We start from the raw sequence: 26,671 nt of genomic DNA, 5'->3' as shown, positions 1-26,671 counted from the left end.
CGCACTGGACTGGACTTGACTTTGATCACTAGGCCACACTCCTGGTTAAAGTGACAACTTCTAAGACCTGAAATTAATAGGCCCTATCCCCACCTCGCAATGTGCTTGTGTTGTGCATTTAAAACAATATGGTACGGTATTGTAGGCCTACTGGGTGGGGTGCAGTAAAATATTGATATTTACTTAACCCGCTGTTTAAATAAGAGTAAACCAGTAAACCTGCACCTTCAGGGAGAGCATTGCGTCAGAGATATAGGGGAGGAGTTCCGCATAGTCATCGCATTGAATCATTCACCTGTCGCGTTCGGCAAAAGTTTAGTTTTACTGGAGCTACTCGTAGTAGGCCTACCTTACTGTTTTTGTTACCACTAACTTCAGACCATGCAAACGTTCTACCGTTTTTAGGAGCTGGGTGACATGGACAATCTAACCTAGGCCTACAATCAGTAGGCTAGCGTGTGTTAGCCTACTTACTTACAAGGAACTACAGTGTCTGTCAACTTCGAATGTGAGTAACATCAGCCTTGGGTAGCCTAGGCTACTTATTCGCTGACTATTTTAAGCTAATTGACATTTCAAAATGTAGGCCTTTTGCCTGACATAACGGGCTAAAAGTTAAATATCCCAAGATTTTTGTACTCAACAGGCAACAATATTACCAATTGTAAGATTTTCCAAGTTTCCACATCCTGAAACGTGAGCGGATTTGTCACTCCTTTGGGGTTGGCTCTTAGGACGTGCCCTTACCTGTAGGCTACACGATCTGCTCCGTTTGTGATCGAATAGCCTTGTTTCCTAAACGGGCATGTCATCTTTACTTTCAAACATGTTCAGACAGTGGGCCTAGCATAGATATAATTGATGTATTAGGCTAATGAACCAAAATACTGTGCTCAATTGTTGTCGGTCCGGATCAACCTCCTTTAATGGGGCTGCGTGAAGTTGCCTTGAATTGAATGTAAAACCAACATTTATTACTGAGGAAATCCGTTTTTACCCTGGTGTCACAATGACAGAGATTCTCCGTTTTTGTCATACAGGTTTGCTTTTGGATCCATGAATTACCCGACATGTAGGCCAGTGATGTGGTCAGTCGTACCAACATAGGGGAAATGTATAATTCCTATGTAATTACGACGCAAGGTTCGGTAGGAGGAAACTGAAACTGTCGATGGCTATGAGGCAGCTGAATTTGTTGGGATCCCTACTGATCATTCTTCAGTTTAGTATAAACACTTCTGCTCACCTTAAGAAGTTGGAATATGACTCGCAGAACCCCTTCAACCTATCCGAGGTATGCTATTGGTAATTTCATAATCAGGGTATTGGTGTTGACTCAGCTTCTTTTTACCCACAAACAAACAAAGAAACAAAAAAACTTTATTATGAGCCAGAATAGAATAGGTCTTTATTGTCATTGTCACAGATAGGCCTACAACGAAATTTAAAGTGCTCTCCAGTGCATCATTATTTTATCAAGAAATTGTGAGCTGGCCTATTTGGAATGTAGGCCTAGTTCAATCAAATGTCCATCAAATATGTATTTAGAGAGAGCGAGATAGCTGATTTGGTCATTTTTGTAAATAGGCTATGCAATAGAATGAGCAACTTGTTAACTGGTATGATAACACATGCAACCATATTACATCCTACAAATATATTTACAAATATTTAACCTTGTTGCCTGATGCCAAGAGACTACATTTGTTTCAGATATCCACTCCAACATACTTTGAGTTTCATGTTTCACAATTGCTAATGAACATGCCATGAACCATGTATTTACCATGTATTTATTATCTTTAAACAGATGTATAGCCTATTGAATAAAAACAAATAATGACATGTCAAGGTTTAATATTGAGTCTTCTGAAACAAAGTGCCGTGATTGTAAAACTATAGCACCTTACCTAAGCAAAAGAGGTTTTGAATGGGTAAAAATATCAGCCCAAGTAGCCCACCTCAGTAGATATCAGCAAATCAAGAAGATGTGAAGTACCTGAACAGGATAGTCATTTTGCTAATAAGTAAAGCAAAATAATGTTGCTTTTCGATTAACCCTGACCTATGAAGTTTAAAACTATTAGTAGCAAAATCAAAAAAACAATACCAAGTTTTAGGCTGTCTTAATGCAATATGTAGGTGTTTTTTATTTGTCTTCTCATCTTGCTGCAGGGTGTTTGGTGTTTAATGTGTTTGGCACAGTTAGATAATGTACATTACATGTCAAATAAAATAGGTTCCCACCTCAATTCTTATTCTGTTGGAAGATGAATTGTGACCCAAGGGAATTTGCCCATCATAATGACTCAACTTTAATCTAACTACAACTAAATGTTATAGCTATGGTGGGGAAATGCATATTCTGAATCTGAAGAGAATTTGTCATTTGTCTGTCATTTTGACAGACCAAGTCATTGATACCAGACCCAATCTCAACAACAGTATTGCTGATCAAGCCAGGAAGAAATTCAGGTTTTGTGCAGAGGCATGGTTTTAACCGAGGCCGCAGGCTTAAAAAGATTGAGTGAACACCACAATCCTTTCCAGTGACTGCATACATTTCTGCTGTGATCTCCCAGATAGATACACACACTGGAATCATGGTCTCCACACAGCTTGTGGAGACCCAGTTTGTCCTGTTTCACACCTCCCGTGCTCTTGTGCAGCATTGGCCTCTAAGGCAGTTCTTCCAAATGTGTGTTCTCTGTGACTGGAATTGTACCTATAAGCCACAGTTGTTTTTGACCATGGAAGGAAGCAAGTACGTCAGAGGGAACATGCATCTAAGAAGACCGCATTTGTTACATGTTACTAACACCTCTGTGTTTCACTGTGGTATGTTCCTAAAGGGTCTGTCGGTCTGCGCCATGGAGAGCATGTTTCCTCTTCTGTTGCCATGGCCACACTCTATGAAGGTGCTCAGCATCCAGGCCGAAGTCTGCCTTTGCTCTACAAAGAGCAGTATGAGTATGTATGAACTCTGTCTACAAGTGCAGTTAGAGCTCAGCATCACTAATGACTCCTTCCCTGGAAGTGATGATGATGGTGGTGGTGATGATGATGAAGATGATGGAGAATACCCCGAGGAAGAAATCTCAACAGCAGGGGAAAAAGAGGTGGAGCCCCAAACCTCTATTGCAACAAGTGAAGAACGTAGGTTGTGTGTGTGTCTGTGTGTATGAGAGTATGAGAGAGAGAGGGAGAGATTGTTAGTGAGTCATTACAAGCAAGTTGGGACTAAAGAAGCATTTGAAAAGCCTATTATTTTGCTTTTAGTTCTGATCAATTAATATCAGTAAATACAGCCTACAAACGTTGAAATTCAAGTGTGAAATACAAAGGCTGGTCTGTATTTGCCCCAGGCAGGTACAGAGGTTTATGGTTGGGTCTTGGGTTAGCTCTGTGTCTGCACCAAACTTTTCATGGGCTGGGCGCAATGTACTATGAAAGACTTTTATTATACCATAAAAACTTGATTATTAGTAGCCCTGGCTTTCATTTGCTTGGGTCGCTGAGCTCAACTTGCTTTTATTTTGACCTGGCGTCTATATGGGCCAGGTCTTAAATTATTTCCCCACAAAACTTTTGCTCAGCAAAAGAAAGGAAATACTACCAGATTAATTATTTCAAAGTGAGTGAATTTTTGGCAAGTTGACTAAAAATTAGGCTGTCCAATAACATATAAATTACAAATGATCCATTAGATCTAGCTCCAGGAGACAGGGCCGGCGGCGATATAGGTAGCGGGAAGCTACGTCAAGGTGGGGACTCTCCAGTGAAGTGAAATTTAATAAAGCAATCACACCCTGAAGCCGGGGTTTCATTGTACGCAGTTTGCCGCTTTGCCGCTCTTGCATGTGCTGCGGTTGAAGTTCAAGCCATGTTGAACTTTGACCGCAGCAAGCTCTAAGTCATAGGTCTTTAGCGCTGAGCCCGTCGGCAACCACAACAAACACCTCAACCAAGAGCAACCTAGCGGTGAGCGCAACGCATGCCGTGTACAATGTGAACCCCCCCTTAACGCTGTCAAATACACTCAAACTCGCACCCACCGTATTATCTAGGCAAACCTTGCGCACACACACACACACACACACACACACACACAAACACACACAGAGAGGGATAGAGAGAGATTTAAATTTAAACATGTAGGAACTCTGGCTAACACTGCCTGCCATTCATCAGTGAAAAATGTGTGTTTTAGGCAGTGGCGTATTCTCTAATCTTTGAGTGCAGCATATCAAAGCAGCATAGAACTAGCTCAAGCAGGCGATCTGGAGGGCTTTAAGAGGCTGTATACAGCCAAAAAACTTCTATTAAATAATAGACCAGGCTTCTAATTCAGACCTCCCTTTACTTGTCCCAACCTGGCCAGCGAAAGGGACCTGCGTATAATTTGGATTAGACTTGTATTCAAGTTTTCACGGTATTTTCCTGTGCATTGAAACTGTGGCTGACTGTTTCTTGACTGATTGTCCTGACGTTCCAGTTTTGCTCCTTGCAGCTGCCTCCTTGAATTTGTGCTACACCATCGCGCAAGGGCTCCCTCGTTGTTACAAGGTGGCGTGTGCTGTCCACTCTTCACGGAAGCATCCTAGGCAGACTGAGGTAAGCAGCTCATGTTCGTGGCCACAGGTTGTTGTAAGGGGCGCAACTACCCATTTTTGTTGTTAGGGTGCAACTACCCATTTTATCAATATTAAATGATAAAACCAAAATGTAACACAAACAACTTAAGTAAAACAAAAGGCCAATAATTTACACTATTACTGTGTATTTTTAACTTGATGAAGTTTTGATAATTGGTGCATTGTCACTTTAAGGGGAGCTGAGTCAAACGGTTATCATAACGACCTTTTGCCAGCTCTTGCTCTTGCACAAAGGATAAGGCTGATCCAACGCTAGCCTTGTTTGTTGGAACATTGACAGTACAATATTTAGATTTTACAAACCGCCTTCATTGTTAGGATATGGAAACATGTAATGAGTTGTTGCTAGCTTGACATTTCTGTTTGCAATTAAAAGTGCATTATGAGCCTGGTTGCCACCTACTGTAGCTATCTAAATGGAATAGATAAAGTTTCAGTCGGCATCTATATGCTTCATGGAAAGGCTTAGCTTAAGGGAAACGGATGATTGAAGACTCACCAACTCAATTCTTTAGAGGCAAAGTAGTAATCTTTATATTCTTGGCCATGTTACAAATCAGCCAATGTTAAAGAGCCCTCTCACCAACTTGGGTTTATACTGTAAATGTTGAGAGAGCAACATCAGAGAGCGCCTACTGTAGCTATAGACCCTTTTAACAATAAAAACAAAAACAATGCTTGAACGTTGTATTTGGTTCCCAATCTACTTCCTCTGCATTAAAATAACATATGGAATGTTAAAACGGAAGCCTTGTGGGGCCAACTATGATGCTAATAATGGAACGGGGTCCATAGGGTCTATAATGTTGGCCTTAACTGTAGCCTGTCTTAGTGGTCTAAAATGTGTGAATAATGATAATTGAGCATGTTTTAATCACACAAGAACTGCTAATGACAGCAAATGCGCTCTTTCTTATATTTTATATGGAATTTCCCCCATGACTTTGGCGCGCCCCCCGGCGTAGCGCCCCTTTGTGCTTCATATGTTGAATGTCCCTTTTTGCGCCACTGGGTGTTGTAATGTGCTGTCTTTGTGGTTGTCGTTCTGTACAGTGGTTTGGTGTGTTGTTGAAACCGAAGGGTTTGACAGCTGGCAGCATAGTGCGTGTGACTGCTGATTCCATCCGTAAGGTCACAACTACCGTCACAGTACCCACAATAGCCACAAGTAAGTGTTTACTTCCTATTACCGTTGTTCATATAAAAAACAAAAGTTGATTTGCATATTAGAAGACATCCATAAGACTTTTCTTTTAACAGGATTCCCGCGGATCCTTAAAAAGTCATAAAAAGTCTTAAATGCAACTTTCGGTTTTTAAGGCCTAAAAAAGTCTTAAATTGTTTGGAATGTCTTGAATTTGAAAAGGAGGTATTAAATTTGTGTAAGCTATGGGACCGCCAGCAAGTGCAAGAGAGAGAGTGAAATGTCTCCACCTCTTTTCGTGTATTTTTTAAACGCAATTGTGTAAGTGACTATGAGGCTACTGGAGGAAGTGTAGTGGTTTCAGAGTGACAATGTCTTTCACGGGTGTCATTAAAGGTGTGAAGGTTAAAGGTGTAGAAGACAGAGTAGCCAAGGCCTGAGATAATGCAGGTCTGTGAGCGGTAGAGTGAGAGGGAGAAAGAGTTAGCCAGTTCGCGATAGGGTGGCCGGACATATGGATTTTAAAAGCCCTGTCCGGCGCAGCCTCAACGCTCATTTGATCTCCTTTTTGGAGTTGCGCTGGGCTTCTAGAATCTTTGCTCGGACGCAGCATCGTTTCACAAACTGCTGGTCAAATTATGTGCGGTGCTTCTGTCACTTGTTTGATAATTTGCTGCACAATTTATGAAGGAACCACGAACCGACAGAAAAAGAAAACAAACGTTTTCGCAAATCAGGAGGAAATACACGTTAAGATGTTAAGATGCATGTGTTGCTGGCCTAGCCTAAGTAAATATCTGTCTAAGTTATAATAGCCTACCAGTAATATCTGTCCGCAGATTGCTTGCCAGCCTTTCCCAGTACTTCGCAAAAGTTGTGAAATATTTTTTTTAATGTCTCCGACTGGCTACATACGCATATGTAAATGTGTTGATAATATGTGCGTGCTTGAGATGAAACCAGCAGTTTTTCAGCAGGAACATGCGAGGAGGACCTACTGTATCTCTTAATTAATGGGGTGGTTTTACTTTTTTTTTAAAACAAGTCAATGGTTTTACAATGTTTCAGTCAAGCTTTGGTTGGTTTAAATACAACTGGTGTGCAAAATGTAAAGTAGTGGATCAACTTTGATTTGCTGTGCTGCATATGGGACAATAGATGCACATAGTAAATTATATAGGCCTATTAAAATATTTAAATAGCTTAGTCTACCTTTGAAAAAAATATTGAAGGGAATCCAGTCCAGTAGGCTATACATGTTTGGCAAGTAGCCTAGGCTACTACAGATACAGGTGAAGAACAGTCAGCCTCAGCCAGTAAGCACAACCAAATGTACAGCCAGCTTCAAAAGCAAGCAGCCCAGACCCTAAAAATGGGTACCGCATTTATGGCTGTGAAGGTAATTCACACACAATTATTTTCTTTCGCCAAAATATATTTGGTAACTTCTGTAGACATCCAAAATGGGGTGGGTGTTAAAATTAGTAGAAAAAAAAATATTGCATAAAACAGTTTTTGCCGTGGTATAGTCTTAATTTTTCCATTTAGATGTCTTAAAAAGGTCTTAAAAGTCTTTATAGTCTTTAAGCGATACTCAGTAGCGTTGAAAATGTTGAACATGGTGAACATGCCATCCCCACATGAAAGAGGTGTGGTGGTCTACTGTGCTGTGGTTCACCTTAATATCTCTAGAGCAGAGCTCTTGCAATGATGGAATGTTGATGTTGTTTTTGGTTGTGTTCCACAGATTGTACAGAGTCAAAGCTCAAAGATTGTGTTGGTAAGACATGGTTAAAATGTTTACAGTCCATCGTGTCAGTGTTCCTGTGATCATTCAGTGAGAATGTGTGTAAATTCTATTGAATGAAATTAAGCCAAACATTTATGCTGTAATTTTGTTTGAAGAATGATATGATGATTTCATTATTTAAGTGTACATCAAAAACATTGATCCAAGATTGACAACATTGACACATCAAACACATTGATCCAAGTTGTTATGCTGGATTGTTAGATCCACCTAAACTGTCAACTGAAGTGGACCTGAGAAAAGGGGAAGTTCATATTAAAGTTGAAGGCAAAACGGACAAGGTGAACATTTGTGTTAAGTCAGAAAGGGCAGGGATTTGCAAGGTAAGGCCATTTTTTTTAACAACACTCACTATTAGTTGTTGGGGATATAGAGGTGAGCTTTGTTCCCCATTTGACATGCTTTGCATATCCCAACAGCCATTTCCCAGTCCCATTCCACTGCACTCTGTCACCCCCTGCATGTGCTTTCAGGTAATTACATAACAACACTCGCACATTATTTGTAAACTCTATGCTATGACATACACATTTTAGGGTACCTTTGTTACAAAAATAGACATTATATTTTAGTGGTCAAATCTAAAATGCATTTTTAACTATTGATTACTTCCACTTACCTTACAGTGCAAATGGATGATTTGCAAAATAAAATACAGTTTGAAATATTTAGATTATGAGATTCAACATAGCATGTGTAATGCAAATTACCATATGTGTGAATATACTCTTATGTTAAAGAGTTGGACACAAGCTACCTTACACAATATAAACTGCTTTTAGTCATTTGCCATAGGGCTTTCCATTTTTAATTGTTACTTACAGGAGAAATCCGGCGAGTTTTCACATAGATCTCCGCTTCTCGAGGTCACAGAGTACTGTCGGTACGAAAACACGGAAACAATCGGGGACATGTGTACACAGACCTACTGTATATCACAGCACTTATTCTGTCCATAGCACAAACATATTTTGTATAATTTGGATTTCTACAACAAATGATACAAAGTTGGTTTGTATTTGGTTCCACTTATGACTCTTTGTAAATTGAAATTTCCAAGCCCACATTTCTGTTCTAAAATTAATTTATTATGTAAGTATGTAAATGTTGGAAATTGTCATTTTTGCATAAGAAACAGCTGGGCTTACGACATGACCTCAGAGTGTAGCTGCCTTGCTGCGTTAGCTGCTGGCTGTAGCAACTCGAGCTAGGCAAAACCAATTGTTTTTCATTTTTTTCCATACTGACAGTAATCGGTGTCCTTGAGAAACGGTGTGAAAATTCACCGGATTTCTCCTTTAAATGTGACTGTGTTCAATGTATTTTAATGTGCCCCATCGTTGTAATGTGCAATACTATTGTTATTATCTAACTATGTAACTCAACATCTCTGTGATCAGGCATGGTGGAACAAAATGGGAAAACGCTCTGAAAACTGTCTCTTTAGGAAAAAACTGGCTGCGGACGTCCACAAAGGTAGAACATTTCTGTAAAAGATGCCTAGCAGTATTAAGGCTTACGATGTGATTCCGTAAAGCTGCTGTTGTAAGACAAGTTGCCTCTCAACTCCTCCCTTTCTCTCCCAGTGCTACGTCAGAATGTTTTGGCTAACGTCACGGCATCCGTGGTGCTCAGCCGAACCTACAGCGGCGTGCTGGCTCTGAGCTGGAAGGTGAGTGTGCCGTGCCAGGAGAAGGTGGTCGTGAGGCTGTGCCACCTAGGGCCTGGTGGGACCTGTCGGGATGTGGAGAATGGCACCTCGGAAGGAGGTGACGATTGGATAAGCAATGACAATGGATCATGGGTACGTCATTTCAGCTCCAGCGCTCACAGGTCACTAGACTAGATTTGACAATAGGAAAGTGATCTAAGTTAGTAAGTTAGATGAACTGTAAACATGCACATGAATGACTGTGTTCCTGCTGTTGAATCTTTCAGAGGTTATCCGGGTCTTTCCTGAATGTCAGCCCTCACCATCCTCTTTGCATTAGGGTAAGTGTCTTTTTCAAGGACTCTCTTGTCTTCTCCAGAACAAGACAAAACACACTTTTATTCACTTAAATATATTCAATAAAAATGCAATGATATACAATTGATCAAATAAATTAGCTGTAGAATTGAACAATAGAAAAAAATGGATGATGGTTAATAAATAACCCCTAATCCTTATCTAGTAGTCACCCTGCTGTCTCTATTTCAGATGGAGGTGATGGGAGAAGAATTTGGTCCATTGTGTCCAAAACATGGTGAGGATCTAAATTACTGTAATTTTTTAAATTTTTATTTCCTTTGTTTAGAGAGTCTGAAGTATGTTGAAAAAATTACTAATGATCATACACCACTGACCTTATGTGAGAATCATTATCGGGCTGTACTCTGCAATATGTCTACCTAGCCAGAAGATGGCACTGGAGTATTCTGATCGTTGCGGTGGTTCTGCCTTTTACTCTGATCATCTTTGGACTTTATTCAAAGAGGACAACTCTTGAGAGTAAGTGCTTCTTCTTTTTCTCCCACATTACTTCCTTATCTGGTTCCTTGCTGATTTCAGTCATTTATCGTCATCCCAGGTAGCCCCTACCTGCTGAAGAAGTAAGCAGAGGCTATTTATCAATTTTTTTTTTTAATTTTGTGAAAACAGTGGTAAAGCATATGAACCAGATAATCTCAGATTATATTGTCTGGTTGTTGGAATGTTGCATCCAGTGCTAAAGGCCGCAGGTGAAAGGTCAGGGGGATGTTGGCCACATCTAACCTTTTCTCTTGGCCATACGGCTGTCTGCCCTACAGTATCTTTAATTATTACACGGCTCTTCACAATGCTAGTAGAACACTCCATTGACTTGAATAGGATTTCCCAACGTTCTACGGTAAAATAAATTAATGTAATTACCGCTGCAAACATATAATTACCGCTGTCAATGGCAACGGGTTTTGTGCTGCTGATCATATCACTCCGAAAGTATTCCGGTCACTTCTTGCATTGGAACTTCATTCAAAAGTGAAAGCAGACGGTTGATCAGCTGTGTTCTAAAGAATGTTTGATTCAAGTTCAGCGTGTGTTGCGAACTATTTGTTTCTCAGCAAAAGCCACGACGAAACGGTAACAAATAAGTGTAAAGAGACATATCATGGAGTTTATTTTTTTGTTTTGGCAAGTAGCCGTATAATAAGCGGCATAATGTATAGAACGCCGGTCATTATGGGAAAATAAGTCCCTTCAGGGCGGAACAAGACCGGTCCGGTTCGCCCTGTCGGGACTTATTTTCACAATAATGACCGGCGTTCTATACATTATCCCTTGCTCAATGGATTCATTGTCCTGAACCATGTGGACAGGTGAAGAATCTGTGGGAAGCATGCAAACCCACACACACAAAAAAAAAACACACACACACACACACATACACTGGCGCACACACACACATGCATGCACACATCTACACATGTACACATCCGCACATGCATGCACACAGACACACACACACACACACATACACACACACACACACACACACATACACAAACCCGCACATACACTCACACACACACACACACACACACACACACACACATGAAAATATGGGCACATGGTGTAGCTTTTTATATTGATTTTGAAGAGCAGCTTCCTAGCTGTATCTACAGTGTACAGGCCCTGCTGCACTGTGGCATGGCATCCATGTTCATATGAATTTCTGTTTCTTGAACAGAGTGGATCCAGAAGTGGCAGAGAACGAACCTTCGCCAAGGTGTGTATGGATATGTATGCTTATCTGTTATCTGTTATCCCTCCCCATGAAATACATTTAGTTGGAAAATAAGCACTTTTAAAACACACTTTTTCTCCACACATCCCCCCCTCCACTCTCAAACAAATGCACTCTCTCTAACACACACACACACACACACACACACACACACACACACACACACACACACACACACACACACACAGGAGGACGGGGTCATGTGCTGCTGCTTCACCCCCCGTGTGAGGACGGGTCCCTGTCGGAGCAGGTGTGTGTGCTGGGCTCCATGCTGCGGTCTCTGGACTTCGCCGTGTCGTTGGACCTTTGGAACCTGATGGAGCAGGGTGCTCTGGGCCCCGTGCCCTGGCTGCACGCGCAGATGGAGCTGCTCCGCTCCTCGGGCGGACGCGCCCTGGTGGTACTGAGCCGCACGGCTCTGGAGCGGGCCGAGGAGTGGACCTGGCAGGGCTGGACAGGGCCTCGCGCCGGGAGGTTTGGAGACAAAGACTCAGACGGGGACGCAGCTCCTCCGTCACCTGCCTTACCGCCCACAGACGTGTTCGCTGCTGCTTTGGGCTGCCTGCTGGAGGACCACCAGAGAGGCTGTGCGTCGAGAATCTTCTCCTTGGTGCAGTTTGACTCTCACAGCCCCTTCCCCCCAGGGGGAGGAGACCCCGGCCTGCCACTCCTGTTCCGGGGCCTGAGTTTGTACAGCCTGCCTGCAGAAAGTCAACCTTTTCTGGATTCTCTCATGGGGCTTGGTGGGGTATCTGCGAGACCCAGGGGGAGGTGGCTGTCCAGGACACTAACAAACTCTGGTGAGGCAGTGCCTCTCCAGCCCTGAGTTTTTCCTCATTTAAACATGATGGCTGTCATGACGATGCCATCGCCACAGACCTGTATCACAGCACTGTATCACAGCACTTATTATGTCTGTACACAACACAATATGTTGTATAATTTGGAACCTGTTAAAATGTAAAGTGTATTTGGTTCCGTCCAGATTTATTTGGTCCTGCTTATGATTCTTTGTCTATTGGCATTATCAAGCCCACGTTTCTGTTATAAAATGAATTTATTGATGAAGTATGTAAATATTGGAAATTTTTATTTTTGCATAAGAAACAGCCTTCACTTGGACAGTTGCAGGAATTTGTATTCATCTGACGACCTAATTTTTTGACCAGCGGCGAGTTAGAAACTGCTTGCATATCATGTGTGCTATGTTTAGAAATATAAAAAAGCTATCAGTAAGTGGTACTCAAGATGGCATGTCATTGGCCGTCACAACACTCCAGCGAGTGAGCGGAAGAGCACAACCAATCCGAGCGCTTGTTTGAGTTGACCAAGATATAGATGACACTCCCCCACGCAGTTGTTGTAGCACGAAACGGAAGCACAAGACAAGCAATAAGATATTTCTATGAGACCTTTAATGGATAGAGGTAAACAATCATTTTATGTATTTGAGTCATTTTGGCATGTCATTCTACTGTTCGATTAACCAGTGTTTGTTGAGGACCATGTGCAATTCTAGCAGTTGTGATTCATACACCCGAAATAAAAGTGCTATTTTTGCCTTGTCACCGGTAACATTTTACGCACGTTTAAACGAACAGTTCCTACGTCTACGGGTTATCGGTTTGGTGAAGGCTTGTAATAATGATGTATAATAATATATAGTGACAGTATATGCACCCTGAAACTAGCCTTCAACTCGTCAAACAGTTCGTTGATTAGAAGGGATACTGACATGACTGTGGGAAGCAGGTGAAACACAGTGTAACAGTATTTTTGTGAGTGTCGTTACGAATAATAAATAATGGGAGTGAAAATAAAACAAGTGTGCTGTCACAATCTGTTTCACTCTCTTTTTGTTTGTTGTTTTAAAATAATCTCTCCTGTACATGTCCTTTAAACAAACCTCTTTACAGATGCATGTTGTGTTACACAGTAGATGTCCACTACAAGTGGTTTAGTCACAAACTTGGCTAAGTTAGGTAAGTGGTGAGCCTCCTCAAAGAAGAGCGCTAAGGCTTCATGCTAACAAAACGATAATAGGGCTCTAGTTTTGGGAGTTATACCACTGAGTCTTAATTAACCTACTCAGGTTTATGACCTGATACTTGATATAGATATAAGTCTAACCAGATCTCATCTTTGTGTGTGTGTGTGTGCAGGGATGTAGTGGTAAAATAAGAGCTGGGTAAACTATGAATTCTGTGATGGTGAGGTGAACTACGTGTTTGATGATGGTGGAGGTTATTGTCCAATGTTTATAACAATACCAATGGTATTAAATGGTTCCTAGAGTGTTTATGAGTGTACATATTGTGAATGTGGATAATACAGTATACTTTTTGAATGTTAAAAGTTGCCATTACTGAATAAAGGTGGATAAACTCTAATAAGAGGTGGATGAACTTTATTTCTGAAATTTCAAAAGTGGATAAACTGCATTTAGCCTCCACTACATCCCTGTGTGTGTGAGAGAGTGTGTTTAAATAGGGTACATAGATCCTTCTGGTTAAAATGTGTTACATTTTCACTCTACCCATCTGATAGATATACTGTAGGTATAAGTCTAACCTGATCGTGTATTTGTGTGTGTGTGCTTGTGTTTTTGTTTTTAATACCTAGAACTTTCTAATTGAAATGTATTACATTTGCACTCAGTACAACGATTGTTTTGCAACAGAGACCCCTTATGGGTTGGGGCATATTTCTACATCCATAGCTGAGTTTTGAATATTGGATTTCCACAACAATAGCCCCTACACATCTCCCTGTATATTTATGGAAGGCAGTGTGACATGGTTCTTTTTGCGTTGTTTCCATCGTAGCTTTCATTGAGTGATGCCGCCACTGTGGAAGTCCACCCTGTCTGCCATCCTGTGCCTGTCTCTCCCATGGCTCGTCTTGCTCCAACAATGTTCCGACTCATGCAGAGCCTGCGGTGGGCCTGACAACCACACATGCCTTGCGTGTAAAGATGGCTGGAGCCTCCATGATCGCCACTGTGTGGGTGAGTGAACAGGAGCTCAAGAGTAAAGAGGAAGTGAGGTCATGTCAGTCTGAACCTATATTACAGTCTTTGGTGTTCCTCCCTGTTGGACTTTGCAGATGTTGATGAGTGTGACACCAAGCTGACCGGTTGCCCGTCGAACACCTACTGCTTTAACACTGAGGGCTCATTCGAGTGCAGAGGTGAGAACACAGATATTAGGGATGCACGTCTGAGATCGCAAGCAGTGACGTCTTTTTTTCACTGTGCATAATTTAGAGTGGAATATGAAACAACTGCGCACACAGGGTATAATGCACCAGACATGCAGACTCTTTGGGACATTCATTGTATTTGGTACATTCAGACTGTTTGGGACATGTCGGGGCTTGTGTGGAAAACATAGTGATGCAGTGTATTAAGAACTGAGAGTAATGTGATGCCACCAGTACACCAGTGAAATTGCTGCCTTGACAACGCCACGTCATAGCTTCAGTACTCTATTGTGCGCCCTAAAGTTGCTTTTGTTCTCCTAATGTTTTTCTTTCTGTATCTCTATAGGATGTGATCCTGCATGTGCAGCGTGTATGGGCAGTGGACCAGCTCGTTGTAAGAAATGTGCCAATGGATACACGATGACTGGCGCAAAATGTGTTGGTATGAGCTCAGCTACTTTGGCCAGCAGTTTCAATCACAGTGTTTTATTTCGCTACTTGCATCACAGCACAGGTTAATGTCAATGTAAATGTGAAATGTTACACGTAGGACCCAGCTGTGGCGCAACTAGCTGGGGCACCTGCACCATACGCCGGCGACCCGGGTTCGATTCCCGCCCTGTGGTCCTTTCCGGATCCCACCCCGACTCTCTCTATTAAAGGCATAAAAAGCCCAAAAAAATATACTTTAAAAAAAAAAAATGTTACACGTAAATCAGATTTATAGGCCAAGTATACTTGCGTATACAAGGAATTTGGTCTCCGCATTTATCCCATCCTTGAATTAGTGAACACACAGAGCACACAGTGAACACACAGTGAGGTGAAGCACACACTAAGCAGGAGCAGTGAGCTGCCTTGCTACAGTGGCGCTCGGGGAGCAGTGAGGGGTTAGGTGCTTTGCTCAAGAGCACTTCAGCCGTGGATATGGGCATGGGAGAGCAGTGCTCAACCACTTCCCCCGCCCACATTTTTCCTACTGGTCGGGGATTGAACGGCAACCCTTCGGTTCCAAGCCCGAAGCCCTAGCCAGTCGGCCACGGCTGCTCCTATTAGGTTATGATATACAGGTTACATTTACAGTAAAAAAAATTAATGGGTTTGGTATATGCCTAAATAACCAAAGTTATCTCTCCTCTAGATGTGGACGAGTGCAGTGAGAATGAACTGATGTGCCCTGGCCTGGATGAGTTCTGTATGAACAAGGAGGGCTCGTTCTACTGCCAGTGTGCTAAAGGGTTCCGTAGGGAAGATGGCGTCTGTAAAGCCATTCAGACATCTGGTGAGGAACACGGACACATCCCTCTCCTCATCTGTTTCTCTCTGCATTCAGACCTGGAGTGTTTTTCAAGTATGTAGATAGTCACAGAGGTGAAAAAGTCTAGCTTCAGAAAGTCCCACCATGTATTGGTTAAGGTTAGGTTATACTTTTACACCTTCAGTTTAGTGCCAAACCTGGGTAAGTTAACACACAGTAAGTGGTAAACCTTCGAAAAGAAGAGCTTTTCCGACTTTGTTTTGTAAGCCATGGGATTCTCCTATTAGGAGATTTACCACTTCTGAAGGGCTAACTTTGTCACTAAACCACATTGTATGGATGGCACCGCTAATGCAACAGTCTTATAGCTTTCCTGCATACATTATGCTCAGGCACATAGAGTACATTCCCAAAAACGTAATGACTTCTCGTCTTTCCTATGTGATTGAAGCTGCTCATGAGAAGGGCTTGTTTGATGACATCCAGGAAGAGGAAATAGAGGTCCTCCAGCAGATGTTCTTCGGTGTGATCCTCTGTGCTCTGGGCACGCTGGCGGCCAAGGGGGACATGGTCTTCACCTCCATCTTCATGGGGGCGGTGGCCGCCATGGCAGGGTTCTGGTTCTCAGACAGAGGCGATCAACTGCTGGACTCCATGTTGAGAGGACGCTAATATTGTCTGGACATAGTCACATACACACACAAACATACAGATCAACATACAGTATGCACAAAAGTACACACATACCTATTATTTATGGGGTTTTACTGGGACTGAGTGTGTCCAACACTCTGTATTGCCTGTCCTGAGGTTATGAATGGCTCTACAGTACTATAAATGGGCATGATTGATCCAGAGAGGGTTGAAGCGGAAATGAATTATGTTGCTCTATTTTGTTAGTTATCAAAGATCTTTGATTGAGCCTTTGTTAAGTCCTGCCTTCCTATGTTACTGCTGCTAGGTTAGCCAAACAAACAATGGCTGTGTGGGCTCAATTCCCATAGAAGCAATGGAAGCCTGTTGACTCGGTAACCGTAATTTTGAGTCTGGAATATTTGAGGGTCAATTATTCTCCCCTTGACAGGTTCTCAAATAACCTACATTTATGTGAGTCGCCTTGAGCATATCTATGGGAATTTCCCTCACGGGATCAAAAGAGTATATATACTTATACTTTTGTACCACCACACCCAGACCAGATTTGTGTGCAGGCTTTGAAGATTAGCCCCTTTGTGTAGTTGGAAAGGCACGATGCTGACCATAACTAATTGATTCACCTCATTATTTCCCTTATTTGTTTCATGCTCACATGGAATTTGAACAAGTTTAAATCAACTGCAATAAAAACAATGGCTTATTAATGCCTATGTATTTACTCAAACATTTGCAAACAAAACGCTATTCTAATGTTCATTACTGACCCAATAGTAGAGGAAATATTTACACACTTTACTTATGCATTACTTCCCCATGTCATCTTCCAGATAATGTTCCAAATATCTGTTCTGTGAGCCTGTTCGGAGGCAGCTGTCTCCCAGGCACTTGGCCGGTCGGTCAGACTGGTGAGCACAAACAGGTGGCCACTGACGGCTACAGTTTCAAGTTCTCTCTGCTCCTCTGTTTGTAGTTCTGGGTCATTCTCAACTTTTAAAGTCTGTGGGAAATTGTTAATATTGTTTCTCTGATATAACACACGGTTTGTTAAAGCCACAATTAAATCATTATTAATTAGTAAATGAATAATTACCGGTAGTAAATAGTTTATGCATGTTTTGAATAACAATCAGCTTGGAGAAGGGTTTATGTGGTAATTAAATGTGTAATGACAGTATAAAAACTACAAACCCCTTTTCATGAAAAAACATGGTACAATAATAACAAATTCTGACTTTAATACAAGCACATTATAAAATTGAGAGTCAAAATAAATGTAATGTCCTCTGTTAAAAATCTGATACAGTATACAAGAACTATCTCTTTTGGTAGGCTACTTCCAGCATCCAATGCCAATATATTTTCTGTAGTCATTAAACTTACACAACGACAAACACTTACTTCAGAAAGAAATTCACCTTTATTGAATGGATATAAACAAGCTGGCCAACACTCAGTAATATTCTGATAGAACACATACAATAACAACCACCAGGGGGGAGGGGGTGGATCAGAGCTAGGTGTCCCTGGAGACAGCCTCATTGGATTTACAAACACCAAACATGACAAACAGTACCCATGCTGAATAATATCAGTCAAACTTGCCCTCTATCAGTTTCTCCTGATGGAGAGTCTCAGCTCACCCTTAACTCTCTCTCAGTCCCAGACCAGCAGATACCGTCACACTGGTGTGACGAGAATGTTGTGAAATTGAACATTCTAAAGAATATCTGGGTTTATTTTTAGAACCTTACATTGTTGCAGAACAGAATCTTCTGTTAGAATGTTCAAAACTTTTTTGATGTATCTATCTATCTAAAACTCCCCTGCTGAAGGGTTAATGTTCAGTTCACCCACACACAAATACACCCACCCACCTGACGGCAACTCACCGCACACACACCCTCACAAACACATGCACCGACCCGACCGCGCCTCACCACACACACAGCCTCACAAACACATGCACCGTCGACTCATTTTTCAACTCGCTGAACAACACCTGAGACATGCAAACTCACTTTCATAAAAAACAAATGCACAGGCTGTCCACCTACAGGGATACGACAGGAGAGAGAGGACACACCACTCTCAAACACATCACACCAGTACAATGCGGATGCATTTATCGTATGAGGACTGATGCACCATGGGACTTTAACCCCACGTTCACACAAGTGATCATTCAGCATGCTGGACACTCACATTAAACTCAGATCTAAATCATTACTGTACAACGCAAAAACATTTACATATACAAATATTACAATCTCAAACGTACATATTCAAATGCTTAAACCATAGAAATAACAAAATAGAAAAACACAAATATATAAACAAATTGTCTTTTAAAAAAGTGAAAACAAAAAAAGAAAACATGTTTCTGGCATTGGTCACAGTGTTTTGCTTCATCCAGAGGTTTGCATTTTTGACATCATTAAAGAAAAACAAAAAAGCGACTGGGCAAGAGAGCCAAACATGTACAGGAAGAGTCATACGTTTCTTTGATATACTTTTTTCTTACCACCAGGCCTTTTGTGCGACATGAAGTTTGTCATCCCATGGCTGAGAATTTGTAGATTTACCGAGCCACTGAATAAAGGCCCCACCTTTTCATGATATGGTGTACTATTATACCATACTCTGCATAGAGGCCAAGACAGTATTCTCAAATTGTTGTTCACACTATTAGTTGGCACAATAAGTAAAAATGATCATGCAACAGCACTTTTTTATTTTCTTTCGTCAACCATGTACACTATATAATAATCTCAGAGCAGAAGACTGCCCTGCTACTTCAAGTATTCAGTGGTAAAGGACCTGAACAGGGAGGATAGAAAAACAAAAACAAATCTATCCCCCTTCAGTTAAAGTGAAAGGTCTGGACTTCCTCTGTCTTGCATTGTGTAATCTGCAGACATGCTACTGACTTCTGACTACTGACCAACACAGAATCACAAACAGAAAACAAATGACACTAGCCAGAGGGTCCACCCACAGCGTTCTTTGACAGTCAATTTGACAGACATATTCGGAATTACACACATCAACCTGACAGAGAACAAGGGACTTGAACAGTGAACAGAGGACTCCTACGACGGCCACAACACCAGTGAACATGGAAGAGTAACCCTCCCTCCCTTTGGAAGGGCTTGGGAGAAGAAGCACTAACAGTCTAATAATCCACTTTTTTTTCCTTATTGTTTTACCATGGAATGAGTTTTCTGGTGTCCTATTCTAAAACACCCAGACAGACATGGTCCACACGAAACCTCACAACAGCAGAGAGGAACAGCAGAGGGACAACAGCAAGCAAACAAACAAAGACAAAGTCAAACAGAGAAAACCAGTAGGCAATGTCTTAGTGACTGAGGTGTTTAGACTTCCACTTTAACAGTATCGATGATAGTCCTCACTCACCAGTGCATGATTGGGTTGACGGCTCTGCTGCACTTTTCTCATTTCTGCTACTGCTGCATCACATATTTATCATAAAATCTTGGCAATGACTAATTGCATTGCAACCCAAGCAACTGGGCATTGGGGATAAACGTGAAATAGTGAGTTTTGAATTAACCAAGCCATTAATGCAGGACTCAGACTGACCTACTGGAGGCAGACATAAGCAACTTTAGCTCTTTGTTTGGGCCAAGTGCTGAATGTTGCAACCTTATTTGTTGTTGCCTATTAAATGTACCAGTACTGCAGAATGTTTGTCCAAAATGACAATTAAGAAAATCCAATTAAATCCAATTAACACTCGGAAACCACTATAATAATCCTATGTTTGAGATCAACTAAATCTCAAGGAACAGCAGCTAAGGCTTATGAGCAGAACTCTGATATATCTCTGCTGCCAGATGAGGGAACTTTCTCTTCTAAGCCACTTCATACTCAGAGTAAGATCTCTGAGAGTTAATGATGAGTGAAGAAATAAAACTCTCACTCACACACACACTCACTCAGTCTCTGACAAACACCAGTCTTGACAGTAGGAGAGATTAAAATACTGAGGGCCACACTGAAAAGGGGAAAAAGTAGTTCTCTTCGCATTCTAATTATTTTTAAAGTCACTATTTTCTCAGCACGTAAAGACACATTTTAAATATATCTATTTTTTTAATATATATATTTATCTATGTATATTTATATATGTGTGTATATATAATGTCTCGAGGCACAGGCCACCAAGTTCAAGGGGGACACCAAGGAGTCACAGAGATAGGGCAGGGGTCAGTGCAACAGCTCGGGGATGAGCTGAACCAAATGGATGAGAGGCCAAGGGATTTGGTCATACGGTACTGCTGTGGGGACTGATTGACCCTCACTACAGACTAAAGGGGCACCGACTCCACGAGCTACAGATTCCCACACACACACAAACCACATCTCATAGAACAGATAGGTCATCTGAGGCGAGCTGACCATGAACGATTAGAACAGATACCCAAATCTAAGAACGCGGTTCCCAACACGTTTGCCTGTGCTGTAGATTTAGGAACCAGTAGATGGTTTGTAGGACTTGAGATTACTTCATCATTGTTTGTTTTGATTGTTTTTATCTGTTAGTACACTTCTGCTGCCCAAGGATCACGTTGAGGATCCAAAAAGACAGCTGCTTTTTTCTGTTCAAAACAGTCTTGTTTGACCAGAGAGGACTGGGCAGGAGAGGCCGAAGCTAGAAGCTCACTCACCAAACAGCTCAAGTGTTGCTTGTCGGCGAGATCACCTGTTGTTTTTCGGGTTTTATTGTTTCAGATCACATTAGGTTTGTCGTCATGACTGCTGGATCTGAAGCCTTCATGAGCAGGAGCACCAGCTGAAGCACCATTAGAAATATACCCTGGAAGAGGGAGCATAGGCGCAGGATCTGCATAGGCGCAGGATCTTCTCTAGGAGACCAACCAGAACACGCTCTGAAAAGGAGAATGCTCAGAACTCCAGAAATGTCCACAGCTGACCAGTATGATTCAATACTGTTTTTTTATGATAAATGTCACACACACACACACACACACACACACACACACACACACACACACACACACACACAGAGAGAAACACACACACCACACACTCACAGAAACACATACAAACACACTCACTAAATGAAATTGTTCTGATTTGTACTCTCAAAGGTAACTGAAAGGTAACAGCACAAACCCCTCAGAAGACTGCATAGAGGTGGGCTGCTTCAGAATGCTGAACTGAGGTAACAACATGTATGGGCCAGACCACAGCTGTGCACACTAGGCCCTACTCTCTCTCACGTCACCAGAGGGCAGGGAGGCTTCGCTGCCAGTAAGGCCGTACTGATGGGGGGTGTACAGGAGGAAGCCACCAGGGGGCAGAGTTCCTCTGAATTCTACTTCCCTGATATGTAACAAAAGATGTGCTGTGGGGTGAGAGTTATAAAGGCAAGGTAAACAAATGTTTCTGTGTAAAGTTGGCAGGCTACCGCATTTCACCAAAAATATCGATCCAAATACAATTATACAAATCAAAACAAAATCAAGAAATAAATTAATACATAGGTAAATCTTGGCAGCAGAAATTGCAAAGATGGAAGGAGAGAGACAGAGGCAGTAGGTCCAGACAACAGCTGTGTGTGGGGCTAAACAAAGGCAGGGGACTGTGACCATGTGGGCGGGGAGAACATTAGCTTGGCAGATCAGTGTCAGAGAGAGGGGCGGAGCCAGGCAGATGTGAACAGGATGATAGGTCAATCACGTGAGCTGGGCAGAATCAGGCAGATGTGAACAGGACAATAGGCCAGTCACGTGAGCTGGGCGGAACCAGGCAGATGTTAGAGTAGGTGCAAGAGCAGCCAGACAGTAGTTGATAGGTAATCTGATCACAGTTATCTCAAGAACTTGAGGGATAAGATCTTCATGGAGGTGACTGCTGATCCAGCACAATGCATTGTCTAGGTGGATGAGGAGATTCCTTCCCACTGGCATACAACATCAGGTGGTGGATACGTATCCATGTGTCAAGGTCCATACCCCAGTCCTGCCTCAGTCTTAATCATCCTGCCCCAATCATCTGTGAACAACACAGAATGGAGGACAACTAGTTACCAGTGCATACTGTACATGAAGAGCATAGAAGCCCAATGTTTGGAAACTCACAACAATCAAATCAATCAAATTTGTTGGCTGTAGAGAAACTGCATAGCATGTTCCACAAGAAGCAGCAAACAGAAACAGCACGAAGCAGTATGCTGAAGAGAGTCAGACATCAACAGTTATTTATTTGAACTGGATTCATTGAATGTCCTTTTTAATAAGCGGAGATTTTACCTGCTCAGTTGTGTATCACTTCGCTTGGCCCTCCCACTTGCATGACTCTGCCCCTTCCACTGAACTGAGACAAAACGGCAACCTACTCCAGCGAAGGCAACAGATTGAGGGTAAGGTCTGGTCAGATGTCTGGTCAGATGGACAGTGTGTTGTTTCAGCATCATGGCATGGCTGTTCTCCTCCAGTAGTGACTGAATCATCTGCATGAGTTATATGCACGAATCTGAGTTAGTCATATAAAAAAACAGACAGAGAAAGGACTGAAAAAACAATAATTTCCATCGATTGCAAACAAACAAAGATTATATTGCTCATATGAAGGTCATTTCATGCAAATCACTCACCTCAACAAAACAACATAAGAGCTTTGGTTTTGGAAATGGTTATGCCCAAATGCCTTCCTCATCATCCTGACGTGATTAGAGTAGCGTACAGCAGATCAATGCGAAGCGAGGTGGACAGAGCAGGGGTGATTCAAAGGGACAGAAGGAAAAAGCCAGGTTAGACCAGATTAGACCAGTGATCTGAGAGGAAATAAGCGACTTGCAAGCACGAGGATGTCAGAGAAGTGAGATCAGACTCCAGTTAAGAGCACACACACACACACACGCATGCACACAGACACACAGACACACACAGACTCACACACACACACATATATATAGGTCCTCATGAGGGCTTCCTGCTTCTGGAGACAAGATCCTCATGCTTTTAGTAATCTCCATAACTTCCAACGTACTACAAACACCTAAAGCGGTTCGCAACCATGTAATATTATGGTTAACAATCATGGTATTGTCACAATGTCATTCATTATTTTAGATAGATAGATAGATAGATAGATAGATAGATAGATAGATACTTTATTGATCCCCAGGGGAAATTCAAGACACACACACGCACACATTCAGTACCCACATTTATTGAAGGTCAACTGAAGGACAACTTAATAAATGTAGGTACTGACTTAACAAATAAAAACAAACTTAACAAATAAAAACTCATGTTAGCTCAGCTGTGCTCTTTTTTATTCTGTACTGTAATTTTTAGCCCAATTTTATTACTTCACAAGGCATCAGGTTGGCACTGAGTATTTCAAAGACATGCTAGTAGTTCAGACACCCTAGTTACGCCTAAATGTAGATCAAAGTCCGCCATGGTTACCCCAGGGTGTATTACAATAGACATCTAGCTCGACAGGAACTGCTCTCACGGTAATTAGCCACTTTGTTTGCACAGCCCAGTTATTAAAGAGGAGAGATTTAAAGGCAAGTAATACTGATGGCAAAACAGCCGTAAATACACAGTATCACCATGGAGTTCTTTTTATTGCTATTGTTTGCTCTTGTATTGTAGGCTGCATTTATAAAAACTGGCCAGGGACAACGGATGAAGATTAGCACACAAAGTTAACACCATCTTATTCACAGCATTTTGTCTGCCAATTAATGAGCATTGTCACTATCAAACAAACAAACAAACGAACAATCCATCCAACAAACAAATAAACAAATAAATAGTTTTAGAGAGGAGGGAGGAGGGGAACCCACCTGGTCTGCGGAGGGTCGATGTCCAGCGTGGGGGCCGCGTGCCGGGCCGCGGTGGTGTGGTGGTGGGTGACGGGGGTGCTGCTGGCCGTGGGGCTGAGGGTGCTGGGAGTGCTGTTGGGGGTGCTGTTGGGGGTGTTGCTGGGGGTGTTGTTGGGGGTGCTGCTGAGGGTGCTGTTGGGGGTGTTGTTGGGGGTGCTGCTGAGGGTGCTGTTGGGGGTGCTGTTGGGGGTGTTGTTGGGGGTGCTGCTGAGGGTGCTGTTGGGGGTGGTGCTGCTGCTGGGGGTGGTGCTGAGGGTGCTGCTGCTGGGGGTGCGGGTGTCCAGGGTGGGGGGGCTGCTGCTGGGGCTGAGGAGCATGAGGGTGCTGGGGGTGAGGGGGATGCTGCTGTTGCTGCTGCTGCTGCTGCTGCTGTTGCTGCTGGGGGGGCATGGGGCCGTGCAGGTGTTGGGGGTGTTGGGGGTGCTGCTGCTGGGGGTGGGGCTGCTGGGCCCGGGGGCCGTGCTGTTGGTGCTGGGGAGCCGGCTGTGGATGTTGGGGGTGCTGAGGGTGCTGGGTATGTTGGGGGTGTTGCGGGTGCTGGGGATGGGGAGGGTACTGGGGCTGTGGTCCCTGGGGGTGTGGGTGCTGCTGTGGGGGCTGGGGGTGCTGGGGGTGAGGGGCGTGGGGGTAGGGGGGCTGGGGAGCATGCTGGAGGTGCTGGGGATGCGCTGGGTAGCCTGGCTGGGGTGTGGGCTGCTGTGGGTGAGGGGGGTGGGTGTGGTAGTGGTCATCCTCATAGTTATCTGCTATCAGCTTCATTCTGCTCTGGGTCTGAGGACACAGACAGATAAACAACGTTTAGTTGTCACTGAGTTGTCACTTATTACCCAAGTTGGTAACACTTTATTTGAAGCTCAAATAGGTCACAGGGTCACAGTCATAAGAATTACATGACACATGTCATGTACATTAATGACACATTATTGATGTTTATGACCGTTGTCATAAAATGTGTCATTCGTTTTTTGGAATGTCAAGTTGACATGGTTTGGGTATCATCATTATGACAACTTGACATTAACCAAGCTGACATTATTTGACGGTGTCTTTGTCATGACAACTTGACATTAGCCAAGAAAATGTAAACTGTTTACAATATTGTCATGACAACTTGACATATAACTGTGTTTGGCCTAACATATCTTCTAGGTTTGTGAAGTGATGGGCCTGAACAATTGACTGTCATGACACCATTATAATTGTGTCATGAATACTTTCCTTGGCATGATATCGTCATGACAACTTGACATAATTGTTTAATTATTACATGAACAAGTTTATATAACTGTGTTTGGCCTGACTTATCTTCTAGGTTTGTGAAGTGATGGGCCTGAACAATTGGCTGTCATGACACCATTATAAATTGGTCATGAATACTTTTCTTGACCTCAACTACAGTGGTACAGTTTTGACTTGTCATTAAGCTGTCACAAAGAACTATTTGGAAACACCAAAATAGTTTCCTGACAGTGTCATGAATACTTACCTTTGACCTAAAGTACAGTGAACCATCTGAGATGTTTCCTGAACATGTCATTAAGTGCCATTACACTATCATGTAGGTCCTATTTCTGTACATTTTACATTTCTGGAACATTGAGTCTATTTTAACTATAATGACAACAAATACCATACTCAGTCATGACTTAAAAGAGTTTATTTCAGCAATGAATGAAAACCATAATACATGGACATGTTACCATGCCAGCTAACCTAACTGTGCATGTGGAACATGCATTAAACTATTCACATACTAGTCTTTAAGCACCATTTCATTGCCATAATTTCTGCAGCTTTTTCAAATCATGCACAAGTCTACCCAACACATTACGATGGCGGATTCCTAACCAGTAGTACCATTCAATCATTTTAAGTTTTGAGGGACTGAGGGTTTTGATTCCCCCTGAGACACCATATTTAGTTTTTGTATGTCTGCCATGCACGTTCAATATGTTGAGTATATCTAATTTATAATGGTGTCATGACAGCCAATTGTTCTGGCTCATCACTTCATAAACCTAGAAGATAAGTCAGGCCAAATACAGTTATATGTCAAGTTGTCATGACAATATCATGCCAAGGAAAGTATTCATGACACAATTATAATGGTGTCACGAAAATCAATTATTCCGACGCACCACTTCACAAACCTAGAAGATGAGTCAGGCCAAACACAGTTATATGTCAAGTTGTCATGACAATATCATGCCAAACACTTTTTTGTCGGCTAATGTCAAATTGTCATGACAATATTGTAAAAATGTCAAGTTGTTATAATAATGACATCCAAA

General features: G+C 42.3%; 3 protein-coding genes across 9 annotated transcripts in view; 2 read left to right on the top strand and 1 right to left on the bottom strand.

The window, feature by feature from the left end:
- The first annotated feature begins 252 nt into the window (after positions 1-252).
- Positions 253-13,215, top strand: il17rc (interleukin 17 receptor C). The gene is made up of 15 exons (XM_042088300.1): positions 253-508; positions 1,041-1,294; positions 2,853-3,156; positions 4,511-4,614; positions 5,709-5,823; positions 7,547-7,579; positions 7,814-7,932; positions 8,029-8,082; positions 9,010-9,085; positions 9,196-9,413; positions 9,548-9,601; positions 9,810-9,855; positions 10,005-10,100; positions 11,320-11,358; positions 11,565-13,215. Exons 2-15 carry the CDS (start codon positions 1,172-1,174, stop codon positions 12,200-12,202), a joined length of 2,019 nt encoding a protein of 672 aa, XP_041944234.1. The 5' UTR covers positions 253-508; positions 1,041-1,171; the 3' UTR covers positions 12,203-13,215.
- LOC121706526 (protein disulfide isomerase Creld1) lies at positions 12,704-17,196 on the top strand. The gene is made up of 6 exons (XM_042088348.1): positions 12,704-12,803; positions 14,202-14,383; positions 14,482-14,565; positions 14,924-15,019; positions 15,719-15,859; positions 16,287-17,196. The coding sequence occupies exons 2-6, from the start codon at positions 14,215-14,217 to the stop codon at positions 16,505-16,507; spliced, it is 711 nt and encodes a 236-aa protein (XP_041944282.1). The 5' UTR covers positions 12,704-12,803; positions 14,202-14,214; the 3' UTR covers positions 16,508-17,196.
- A 297-nt stretch (positions 17,197-17,493) lies between these two features.
- Positions 17,494-26,671, bottom strand: part of erc2 (ELKS/RAB6-interacting/CAST family member 2) — a 52,404-nt gene continuing 43,226 nt past the window's right edge. For all 7 annotated transcript variants that reach the window (XM_042088263.1, XM_042088266.1, XM_042088269.1 and 4 more), the window contains 4 exons: positions 24,342-25,151; positions 23,136-23,201; positions 22,792-22,991; positions 17,494-22,534 (listed from right to left, as the gene is read on the bottom strand). In XM_042088263.1, the coding sequence (XP_041944197.1) occupies positions 23,175-23,201; positions 24,342-25,151 (837 nt within the window). In that variant the 3' untranslated portion in view covers positions 17,494-22,534; positions 22,792-22,991; positions 23,136-23,174. The remainder of the gene's footprint in view (positions 22,535-22,791; positions 22,992-23,135; positions 23,202-24,341; positions 25,152-26,671) is intronic.

Source organism: Alosa sapidissima, chromosome 4 (genome assembly GCF_018492685.1).
Source record: "Alosa sapidissima isolate fAloSap1 chromosome 4, fAloSap1.pri, whole genome shotgun sequence".
Classification (NCBI taxonomy): Eukaryota; Metazoa; Chordata; class Actinopteri; order Clupeiformes; family Clupeidae; genus Alosa; species Alosa sapidissima.
Note: the sequence above shows the minus strand (reverse complement) of the source record. Positions and strands in the feature narration are given on the sequence as shown.

What these genes read in the sequence shown, in the direction of transcription:
- LOC121706526 (XM_042088348.1), top strand. Translation starts at nt 14,215, where the DNA reads ATGCCGCCACTGTGGAAGTCCACCCTGTCTGCCATCCTGTGCCTGTCT. An exon ending in GACTGGCGCAAAATGTGTTG is followed by an intron (nt 15,020 to 15,718) that starts GTATGAGCTCAG and finishes TCTCTCCTCTAG; the next exon opens with ATGTGGACGAGTGCAGTGAG. An exon ending in TAAAGCCATTCAGACATCTG is followed by an intron (nt 15,860 to 16,286) that starts GTGAGGAACACG and finishes ATGTGATTGAAG; the next exon opens with CTGCTCATGAGAAGGGCTTG.
- il17rc (XM_042088300.1), top strand. Translation starts at nt 1,172, where the DNA reads ATGGCTATGAGGCAGCTGAATTTGTTGGGATCCCTACTGATCATTCTT. An exon ending in AAAGGGCAGGGATTTGCAAG is followed by an intron (nt 7,933 to 8,028) that starts GTAAGGCCATTT and finishes ATATCCCAACAG; the next exon opens with CCATTTCCCAGTCCCATTCC. An exon ending in GGCTGCGGACGTCCACAAAG is followed by an intron (nt 9,086 to 9,195) that starts GTAGAACATTTC and finishes TTTCTCTCCCAG; the next exon opens with TGCTACGTCAGAATGTTTTG.